At 37.1% G+C, this 12,425-nt stretch overlaps 1 protein-coding gene across 1 annotated transcript in view; it reads right to left on the bottom strand.

Annotated features, from left to right (window-relative positions):
• Window positions 1-12,425, bottom strand: part of LOC140158749 (aldehyde dehydrogenase 1A1-like) — a 55,905-nt gene that overhangs the window by 21,552 nt on the left and 21,928 nt on the right. Inside the window, exons 6-8 of the mRNA XM_072181956.1 lie at window positions 11,791-11,981; window positions 7,719-7,832; window positions 6,192-6,294 (exon numbers count right to left, since the gene is read on the bottom strand). Of these exons, the coding sequence (XP_072038057.1) occupies window positions 6,192-6,294; window positions 7,719-7,832; window positions 11,791-11,981 (408 nt within the window). The remainder of the gene's footprint in view (window positions 1-6,191; window positions 6,295-7,718; window positions 7,833-11,790; window positions 11,982-12,425) is intronic.

Genomic DNA, 12,425 nt, shown 5'->3' with positions numbered 1-12,425 from the left:
TAGGCTGTTCCGTTTAATTTACATACTCCCTCTGAAATGGCTGTTCCATTTAAGGATGCACACAGGATCACTGAAGTGTTACATGGCCAAAATTGAGTTTTCATCACTAATGTCATCTTCAAACCGTATTTTATCTTGTCATTAATAGATTTTAAAGAAATCTTAACATTTGAACCATAAGAAAAGCTTTTTTAAAGACCCTGTTTCATTAAAAATTCGTCAAAATGCAAAAGCAAAAAAATCATTGTTTTCCCGCAATAGATCGCGTTCTCGTAACGCGTACTGTGGCGCACAGCTAGCAAAGACACGCACACATGGTAAACTGGATGGGCGAGGCACAGTGTCGACTTCCTATTCGATAAATATAAATTTAATACTCCGTTGGTGAGCGACGGGCGACTGGTATTTCACGAGCGCAAGAAAAGGAGTTCTATCTGATTGGCTAGCAATCGATCGCTTAGGTCGCTTAGTAGTCAACTACAAACTCAAAACTGAGCATCGTATTCAATTCGATTGAAATCGATATTCTATTATTGCCGTAGATAAAGAGAGTGATAGTGTGTCAATAATGTACATTGTATTGCAGCTGGATTTTACATGCATTCTTTTATATAAATTTTTTCTCAAAGAGTTGAATATGATCAAAATTTTTACTCAGGATTTCAAATTTTTACCCGCAAATTGCAGTTAAACATATCCACAGCAAAATACCGGTCCTCACTAATTAGTGTATTTAATTTCCAGTTAGTGTATTTAAGATAAAACCTGACAACAAATAAAATTTTCTTGCAATAGAAATATCATATGGGATACTGATATAGGCCATAACCGCCACAACGTGGAGCTGCTACTGCAGTAGCTGACTTTTTTGCTCCGTGGAGCCAAATTGACCAATCATGATCATGTTAGAGTTTTTCATTACTCGGAGGTAAAACTGACTAATTAAGTACGACTTACTCATTACGTGAAGCTTAATTTATTCATTAAGAATTTGCCAGACGAAGCGCCACGTAGTTGCAAGATATCCTCGGTCATGAAAGTTATGATTCAAAAAAGTAGTTTATGAAAAGTACGAACTGACTTATTATTAAGATGGACATGCACTCATAAGAAACTCATACAGTATTGTACATAACTATATAGCTAGGCAGAGTGGTGGTAAACTATGCACACAGTTCTGCGATCTGCAGTGTATCGCCGGGAGCTAATTTGTATAACTTGCGCGGTGTCCCTGCGGAATTCGACCTTCAGCAAACTGCAAACCAGTTCGGATTTACTTTATATACTAGTAGTAGGCCATACATACTGTAGTTACTGTCCGTTTTCCTATACACAATACTCAGTGCGCTCACCATTGACGCGTGACCTCTACAAATAGTGTATGTTAGAAGTATAGGCCATTGCCTAGTTGACGTCACTACTGTGTAAAAAATAACCGCCAATATTTAAAGTATTCTCTGAAATTCTAGAAAATATAGTTTTGTAACATGTCCTAAATTTTAGCTAATTTAGGTGTTTGGAAATATTGGTACTTTTGTACCAAAAAATATGAAGAAATTATTTCTAAAGCGTGTTAAGTCATTAAGCTTCTCATTTTCAAGAACGCTGGTTAACAATAAGCAGACTATTGTCTCATTTCGTAAACAAAAGCCCACAGTATTGTTACCTTGCATTCGCTTTATAATCGTTCACCCAACTGAAACTATAATACCAGCTCATTGCTCATTGCACAGGTAAAACAGACACAAGTGCAGTGTGTATTTAACCAGAGAAGATCTGATGTAACATAGTTGAGCCGTTTTCATTGAGTGTTATCTTGGTTTAATAGCTTTTAATAGGGTTTAAGTCCTTCAAAGGTCGTGGTGAGTTCTACTGTAGACATGACTGCATCATGATTATTTTTAAGTCAACAACATTCAACAATATGATCACCGTGATAGTATGAGAGTATCAGTACCGTGGGTGTCAGTGATCCTGGCCTGACACAGTAGACAAACAAACAAACAAACACGCCACACACATTACACATGCATGCAAGGTAACATTGACTATACACTAATCAAACAATGGTATTGATCCTGTACAACTGGTCGTGGTTTATTTACAATCGATTCATTTAAAATCCCCATAGTAAACATTAATTTTGGCAAGAGTTTTCTCTCTGGAACGAGGATGCATCCACTGGCTCCAGCGTAATGAAAAGATCTAACATGATTGGTCAATTTAGCTCCAAAGCGAAAAGTAAGCTACGCAGCGTAGCAGCTCCACGCCAGGCGGTTACGGCCAGCCATATATTGATCATGCGAAAATCGTAAAACATAGAATAGAAACAGTGTGGCAGGCTCAAAATCTCAAATTGTGTGCTTAGCCTGAGTTGCACGGCCTATCTCGAATAAAATCACCATGCGTAGTTGTTGAAAAACGTGAGGATTCACTGTACTATCACGGCAATTTTTAACACGAAGATATAGGGATGATGACGGTGTGCGAGGTGATTACTGATTGAGGCGCTGGAGTCGCCAATCGCGATCACTACCGTATGTTATCGTATTGATCCCTTCCAAGGTAGGTAAAGCTTGCACCATTGCATTGCGAAACTGCGGGCCGACAGACCACCACCGTCCCCCTTCCCAGAATCAGTAGGCCTACTCGATATATTTCGCCAAAAAGTGCTCATAGTGGTATAAATTAGTCTTTTTTTATATGAACATAATAGTGAATTTTTTGTTTGTTTTTGTTTTGTTTTTCAAGTTTCATTCTGAACTTGAAAAGATGAAATTTATCTGTAATACCGAAATGATCGATCACGAACATGAGGCTCAAGTAGTTACCCGTATAAAGAAGCCCTGTAATGATGCGCAATCTGGTAGATACGATAGAAAACGTAGGCCCTAAATATTTTGCTAGTAGGCTAGACTTAGCCCGTATAGTACATCATTAGGCTTATTATTTTATGTTTAAAGATTTGTTTTATTTTATTCATTCATTCATTCATTCATTTCATGACCATTAACGCATAATGTCAAAAACGTTGACATTTCAATACATCATATCGACCATCTAGGCATCATGGCCTACAACTCTATGTCAAAATGTCTATATTTGAAATCGGCATAGCGAAAGAAACGCTGCGTTTGTGAAAGCATTTTCATGAATGTTTTAATGTTAAATAATAATTTCAAACGAGAAATATAATCGAAAACGCAAATTGCGTGCTTTTTTCATAACCCATTTTAACTACATTTCCAATAGTAGGCCTATTAGGTCTACCATATGCCATGATTGCGATAAAAGCTTTTGGTTTTACAACACTTTTTGCGAATGTTTTGGCCGATTGCCTTTTTATTTGCAATGTTTGTCTGGCTTTCAACTTTCACGTTTATAATGTTTTCTGCATAGGCCTACTTTAAAAGGTAAACTGCTTTAAAGCATTTTTCGTGAATGTTTTCATGCAGTGTTTTAAAACGCTCTTTATAGCATGATGCCTATATCCTACGGTAGGCCTACTGCATAAACCCCAATCTAATTTAAAACCATAAAGTGTTCCGTTTTCTACTTTTGAAATTCGGTTTTGTTAGGCTATGTCAATTTCCGTGTTTTCAGTTTTCTTGTGACCTCTCCGTGTTTTGCCCGCTTAACATTATATATAGGCCTACTTTTTGTCCGTTTTACAAGACGTTTATTCAAGACACATTACAACTTTTACCCCACTTTTACACGCTTATTTGATTGAAAACAACAACAGACACACTTTTTAAATATTTTTGTTGTTGTATTTTATTCACTTTTTATGCGGTACAAAATATTTTACAACTTTATTGTGGCTTTAGGCCTATAATAGGCCTATGACTTTTGTACGTGTTTGATATTCCGTAAAAAGTTAAAAATAAAATATGATAACAACAAACAATTACAATAACAAAAACGGAATATTGAGTAATGACACATTGTAAAGTTTTGGCATAGCATTCGTTACATTATAACACGCTGTGTTATGAATTTGCAACACCTTTTTACATATTGATATCGTTGAGGCATGTTATGATAGGCCTACTTATGATGGTGTAGGCCTAGCTATAACGGGCGTTAAAATGCCTATCTTTGGCGCGGACGGGCCGCTGTGGTGCCTCTCAAGCACCAACTAAAAAGAAAAAGCAATGAGAAGTAACAACATCATGTTTGCGGTTCAGAAAAGGACAATGAACATAAAAATGCAATATGTGACCGTACAGCACGAATGAGCCGTAAATGTCCTCAATTGTATTCTGAGTTACAGTGTAAAATGGGCATGAAGGTCATATTCATAGGTATTTCAATTTGGTGCTACGTGTATCTCATTAAATGAGGTACACGTAGCACCCAATTGAGGTACCTATGAATACGACCTTCATGCCCATTTTACACTGTAACTCAGAATACAATTGAGGACATTTACGGCTCATTCGCAGGTTGTAATGGGTCACATATTTGTCAACACCAAAAAAAGAAAAAAAGAAGAAAATCACCAAAAACGATCAATTAAAAACATTGCATTTTTAAAGCAAAATTATGAAAATTAGGACAAAACAGAAATCGCAATTATCATGGTTATGTCTCAGTTTATTCTTCATTTCATAAAACTTATCTGCAAAAATAATTGCTTGTCAGTTATTCTATGCTACTTTTAATGTTCTGATGTCCGCAAATTTTAATACAGGGCATGATCTTTTTTTAATACGGAACAGGACAAAATTGTGCTTAAATAATCATGGTTTCGTTCGCGGCAACACGACCATGCACTGTGCAATTTATTCGCGTAACCTGTCTGTCTGTCCGCACGCCCTGTCGCTCCTCAAACGCCAACGCGACGCCGCGGCCTTGCCGGAAGCTCTGCTGCACCATGGAAACAAGACTGCAGTAAATAAAATGGCTACTGCCATGTGGATAAACATCTGCCGAATGTGCACGGATAATTTTGTCATATTGTATATTTTACTTTCTAAATCACCAAAAAAATGCCAATCTGCTGCAGTTGGACGCCCCTTCTCATTTTCTTACTTGACCAAACGTCACAAGTCACCGGATTATATATTTATGGAATAATCTTCAAAAATGGACCTAAAATCCGCTGTATTTTTCTAAATCGCGATTTTCGGCAAGATCACTTTTCACCACTTTTAACCATTTTTGGACCGCCATAGCCTCAATGAAGCATCACTGAGGTAAGTTTTTAAGTCTAACGCTTAGATATGGCCAAAATCTAGATAGTGTTTTTTCATTTTTTAAATTAGGGCCTAGAACTTTTTTTATCACCCATGATTCAAAAAATTTGAACACGGGTCACACGCGTTTTTACTGATTTTTTGCCTATATTTTAAAAACTAAGCAAAATTTCAAAAAAATAAAAAAACACTTTCTAGATTTATTTGTCTAAATTAATAAAATTCATGTTTTACAGTTTTTGATTTTCAAATAATTTTTTTATGGCGGACCAAAAATTTTTGGTCAAAAAGCCAATTTTTTGGATTTTCTCGAAAATTGTACTTTTTGACCCAAAACTGACATTTTAAATGGATGTATGAGCTCATTTCCTTTCAAAAAATGTATACTTTTATATACTTTACATAAATAGTTTTCGAGTTATGATGTGAATAATAATAGATAATTAGTGATCCTGTGTGCCTCCTTAATTTACATACTCCCTCTGGAATAGTTTCCCCAATCATATTGCATAGCCTCACTGTGAGTAAGAGATACTGACAACAGCAACCTATGGAGAGTAAGAGAGACGACTCCCCTGGGGGGACTTTTTACAATTTCTTTATTTTAAGTTCTACGACAGTGCAACCTACATTCAATTAAAGCTTGTGATTTGGACTTTCACTTTTTACACATTTTCTGCCCAATTGGGCGACTTTTTACAAATAAGGACTGTAAGTTTGGGTACACCGATAACATGCGGGTATAGCCGTATTTGTGTACAAATATATAGCTTTCTAGTTTATATTAGAACTGCTAAAAATGTAACTGTGTTTAAAAAGTTGTTAAAAACTCATCTTATGTCAGAGACATTCTGTAATTCTTAAGTTATGTTTCTTATTTTACTTCCAGTTTTCTTTGTCTATTGTTCAGTTTTTGGTTTTTGTTTTAGTGCCTTGAGCGCTCTTAATTGAGTGGATATGTGCCTTGTCGCAATTATTATTATTACTTACAGTCGCAATCAGCGAAGACGATATTAGGGCTCTTTCCACCCATCTCCAGGGATACACGCTTCAAGTTGCTTTTACCTGCAGCTTGCTGAATGATTTTACCAATCTGAAATTACAAAGCAGACCATACTGATGTTACACACAGTGTACAGACAATCGTAATGTTCTTGGCAGTTGTATTTGTTCAAATGAAATTTTTACTATAGTTGATTGTCAAATATATTGAAACCTCGTAAGGACATATCATACTACACAATCGCTACAAGCATAGCATTTTTTCATAACATCACTTCCGGCGCTGATTAGCAGAGCAACCGCCAATATCTAATTGATAAGTCACTAGCATGCCCGAGCGTCAAGTCGTAAGCCAGTGGACTTTAAGGCAACTTTGAAGCTCCAACCATTGCACCCTGCTAGTGATCACAAGTGATTTTACAGCAGGTAACTAATAGTATACATTCATGTATTCTGAGATAGCTGCACCCTGCAGTGGGACCATATGCATGCAGGAACAGTCAATGCTGACTACACCAGGAGGGAAACCAGTCACAACACTTTCCTCAGTGAATGTCACTTTGTCATACATTCATATGTGCTGAGTCTGAGATAGCTGCACCTGCAGTAGGATCATATCCAGGGACAATGTTCACTACAACAGGTGGGAAACCAGGCACAACACTTACCTCAGTTGATCCAGTGAATGCTACTTTGTCTACATTCATATGTTCTGAGATAGCTGCACCTGCAGTAGGACCATATCCAGGAACAAAGTTGACTACACCAGGAGGGAAACCAAACACTTACCTCAGTTGATCCAGTGAATGCTACTTTGTCTACATTCATATGTTCTGAGATAGCTGCACCTGCAGTAGGACCATATCCAGGAACAAAGTTGACTACACCAGGAGGGAAACCAAACACTTACCTCAGTTGATCCAGTGAATGCTACTTTGTCTACATTCATATGTTCTGAGATAGCTGCACCTGCAGTAGGACCATATCCAGGAACAAAGTTGACTACACCAGGAGGGAAACCAAACACTTACCTCAGTTGATCCAGTGACTGCTACTTTGTCTACATTCATATGTTCTGAGATAGCTGCACCTGCAGTAGGACCATATCCAGGAACAAAGTTGACTACACTAGGAGGGAAACCAAACACTTACCTCAGTTGATCCAGTGAATGCTACTTTGTCTACATTCATATGTTCTGAGATAGCTGCACCTGCAGTAGGACCATATCCAGGAACAAAGTTGACTACACCAGGAGGGAAACCAAACACTTACCTCAGTTGATCCAGTGAATGCTACTTTGTCTACATTCATATGTTCAGAGATAGCTGCACCTGCAGTAGGACCATATCCAGGAACAAAGTTGACTACACCAGGTGGGAAACCAAACACTTACCTCAGTTGATCCAGTGAATGCTACTTTGTCTACATTCATATGTTCTGAGATAGCTGCACCTGCAGTAGGACCATATCCAGGAACAAAGTTGACTACACCAGGTGGGAAACCAAACACTTACCTCAGTTGATCCAGTGAATGCTACTTTGTCTACATTCATATGTTCTGAGATAGCTGCACCTGCAGTAGGACCATATCCAGGAACAAAGTTCACAACACCAGGAGGGAAACCAGCCTACAAAGACAAAGCATTATAAGTGTATGTATATTATTGAGTTGACTCAAGTTTAATTTAATATCATTAGGGAAAGTAATATCTAGGTATCTTCCTTTCTTTATTCATAATGTTCATAAGTTAGAAACAAATCTAATCCATGGACATGTTAAGTTTGACAAAAGCACAAGCCTTCATTGCAGTATGGGTGTAAAAGTTTGATACCAGAAGGAAACCAGGCCAAAGAGCAGTAGCATTAATGAGTCTCAAGTTTGATTTCATGTGCAAAGCTATGTGAGGCTGAGGGATAGCTTCAATACCCAACCACCAGTGCCCTGGTAGAACTGGCGGTTTAACCATGTTTTATGCGAACATTAGAAACCAGGCCTAACAGCTGGTTCTGCCGGTTGACCGGCAGTTGGGTTTGAAGCGATCTCCTACAGGTGAGTACCTAATGACTATTCAGTTGTCTTTCTTTGTTCATTCTTAAGGGATCTAGAATGAGCGTTTATGGCGTTTCGACAGTATTTTTTGTGGGACATGAGAGCACCTCAGACGTATCGAATTGCATTCTGAATACGAAGCATGTATTTCTGATATCAAATAATTTTCATTTTTTGAAATTCACAACATAATACAAATTTTATGACAAATTATTAAAATTTGATATTTTCAAATTTTTGATATATAACAGTCCTCGAATTAAATTTTATAAATATAATGATATATTCTTAAAGCCGTATATGTAGCTGGGAGGAAAAGCCGACGATCAATTGAAAATTTTGACCTTTTATATTGAAGATATGGATTTTTTTCCCAAACAGCCCTATTTTTTTTTGTTTTGGGGAAAAAAATCCATATCTTCAATACTTTTCTTTTCATCCCACCTACATACACTTTAAGTATAAATCATCAGATTTATAAAGTTTACTTCAAGTACTGTTAAATATCAAAAATATCAATTTTTAATGATTTGCCATAAAATGTGTATTACATTGCAAATTTCAAAAATCAAAATTATTTGATATCAGAAGGACATTCTTCGTATTCAGAATGCAATTGATATGCCTGATGTGCTCTAATGTCCCACAATAAATACTGTCCAAACGTTCATACCCCTTCCCTTAAGGGCCATTGCTTGGAAACAAAATCAGTCCATGAACATGTTCGGTTTGATATGGTAAGAACACACGATGAGTGGGATCTTAAGTTTACAAAATGCCCATGCACTGACTGAAATCTGCAGTGTCAGAACTTTTGGAAGAAGCAAGATGTGATGCCAAACAGTTTGTTGGTAATGGTCATTGATTCTTGTCAAAGTGTGCATGTGACCGACCCTATGCTAGAAAATCTGGAAAAAGTTTTAACTGTACAAAAGAATACTGAGCCTACTTTTGGTTTAAGATACACACTAATATTTAAACAGTTTCTTTATACATCTAAGCTGTTTCAAAACATGAATGAAATCATACAGTAATGAAAGACCATAATTTAGTCTTTATTTATTAAGATAAGTTTGGCTATGACCTTAAAAACAAGGTCGTCGAGGTCAACCAAACAACTTTTTTTGAAATTGAACAATGAAGTGGCTATATGCTGCTACCTAACCTCAAGTATGTCAGTAGACCAGTTCCTAACCCATGTTTATAAAAACCTGTGGTCAGCTTATCTATAAAATTATGGATTGGTCTGCTAAAAGTAACTTCTACAGCATGTATTAAAGTGCATTGCATGGCATAAATCTCACTTGCTTAAAGTGTCTTTTTGTCTACATGATTTATATATCTTAGATTGTATTCATAAGTACTAAATTATGTTGATTTTGTACTAGTACAAATCTGAACATTGAAGTTTGGCCACAGAACATTTAGTTGTTTGCTCTTGGTGCAATCATGGAAGAAAGAGATAAGAAGGAACCACAACGAACGCATTCACTTTGTCCACTCCCTTTACCGACATTTAGTTGACATTGTTATTCATGAGGATTTACTTTGATCAATACCCTGCGTTAAATAGGTGATTGGTATTGTATTCCATGTATTTGCATGTCTTCTGGAGCGTGTGTGAAGGATGATTTGAACTAATGACCTTCCGTGCAAGCACCCTATAGGATTTTCTTTGGTGACGTGATCATCGGTCATTGATGGCCTACATCTTTTTCTTTCATTTTGCCCAATTTTTCCGAACTTTGATGACTTTTTTCTCAGAGTTGGCAGTCTTTGGCACTGAAACGTGTTAGTTAGTTACGATTATACACATATAAACTATTAAATTAAACAGGTTTTATGTACCGGACTCAACCGAACATTGTGCATTATTTAAGAACATTTTACATCTATTTTTCATCGAAAAGTCACCAAAATCTTACCTTATTTGCTAAAGATGAAACTCAGCAAAAAACGGCCGATTTTGATTACCTTTTCGATGTTTTATAGGACATTTTCTACACAACACGATCAAGAAAACAGTTTGACTGTAGATCCCAAAACAAAGCTACTATACATGTTCAGAGCATCAGTGAAATTCCATAATCTTACTTCTGGGTAGCGTTTGTTTGTTCGTGGATGGGTTTGTTATAAATTTTTTCCAGTAATGATTTTGCCAAGCATCGATCGCGGTAAATGGATCATACATGAAAGTAAGTACCAATGATAGCTTTTCTTTTCATGCGTCAATAGATAAGCGGATTAAAACTTGGCCGATCGAAGTCGTTGTGGTTCCTTCTCATCTCTTTCTTCCATGGTGCAATGTAATATTTGCTTTTCAATTTCTGTTGCCATTTGTTCTGTGGATCTTATTATCCGAGTTATTTGGTGAATGTACATGATTGTACCCTTTTATTTATTTCGTAATGTTGCTCTATATTTGAATATTATTAATTTGCTTGTATTAGGCCAAGAAGTATGTGAAAGAAATTTTAGTGCATAACCCTATGCGCTGGATCTTTTTACAGGCTTTTGTTTTAAGTTTTTTAATGTATCCACGTAGCGGCAAAAACATGGGCTAAAAACACACCATAGGCATTGATCCTGGGGATGGGGGGATAAATCACATCACATATTTCTTGTATTATATTATAATAATAACAAGGTCGTTGGCAAACTACTAGATCCCCTCACCCATTGTGGTAGTTAAAGGGGAGAGAGAGATATTGCATTGATGAGGTTTATGACAATTTAACCCTATTTGACCCCATTTGATCTTTCACCAACTCAACCACCACATGCTTGAGAAACATCTATGTTGCGAAGATGGACACCCATACTTGCTGAGATTGAAGAGTTTCAAAACAAACAAGTATGAAGGTCCTTGGTTCTTTTATCAGTTACCATTGTCATTTCTTATCAGGCATGACTTAAGAATACCCTTCACATCTATTATTTCAGGTTATAGCTTCAATTCAAGGTAAGACTGCTGAAAGTTATGGTGAAGCTGGATGGTTGTCTTCAAAAAATTTGTTTAGGGATGAGCCACACTAACTTTCAGATGCGGACTTTCTCTATACCTACTTTTTGCTGTTTTTGCAACCCATCAGTATTCCGATTTTCACTAAAAGCACCAAACTGGGTACTTTTGCCCAATTGGGCGCATTGGTCTCCACTGAAAACCCCCTCATCGACATACCAAAATCGCAGAAAAGGTATCCCAAAGCCATGTCACATCCCCTTTACACCTTCTTACACGTTATTTTATCTTATTGATGTATTTTGTCTGACTAAACAATGCATTGCTTGTCCATTATCAATTGATTAATCATATTTCGCTGTAAAATTGTTTTATATGAATGTGCAGGGGATTGAAAATAAGTAAATATTTGGAATATATCTATACTAATATAGCATCTCTACCTCGTTCTTATTATATATTGGGTTTGAGGGTTTGAGCTATGGTTGGTTGGCAACCCTGACCAAACAATTATTTCCCACGGCCTACATGTAAAAGGGTTTTTTAAGATATACACCCACTCTTAGTACCATACCTCTTTGACAAGTGATGCCAAGTAGAGTGCAGTGAGTGGTGTCTGCTCAGCAGGTTTGATCACCATGGTATTACCACATGCCAAAGCTGGTCCCATCTTCCATGATGCCATCTCTATAGGGAAGTTCCATGGAATAATAGCGCCACACACTCCTATTGGCTCATGACGAGTGTAGCAGAAGAAGTCACCATCTGAATTTGGAAACAGATTATGTAGTAGAATTGAAGTACCGTATTCGTTCCAATAAGCGCCCATGCCCCAATAAGCGCCCACCCAGGGTATTTTCAATTTGCTAAAGGGTACCATTAATGTTGAAGTGACAGATAGATGTCGATACAGTGAAATAGCCGCAGGAATACAAGTCCTGCGTAAACTTGCAATACATTTTCTGCATCAGAAAAGCTATTGGAACGTCTCGGGACCCTTTTATAACATACGTAAATTTGTCTCTAATAAATGCCCCTTACGAAAAAATTAGGTAAACAAGGTAAAAATAAGCGCCCACCCAAAATGACTTTGTTAAGCGCCCCGGGCGCTTATTGGAATGAATACGGTAACCCAGATGGAGCATTATTTTTCAGAGGGGGTGCAAAAGGGGCAGTGCAAAAGGGGCAAGGCAACTTGTAAGAGGGAAA

Source organism: Amphiura filiformis, chromosome 8 (assembly GCF_039555335.1).
Source record: "Amphiura filiformis chromosome 8, Afil_fr2py, whole genome shotgun sequence".
NCBI lineage: Eukaryota > Metazoa > Echinodermata > Ophiuroidea > Amphilepidida > Amphiuridae > Amphiura > Amphiura filiformis.
Note: the sequence above shows the minus strand (reverse complement) of the source record. Positions and strands in the feature narration are given on the sequence as shown.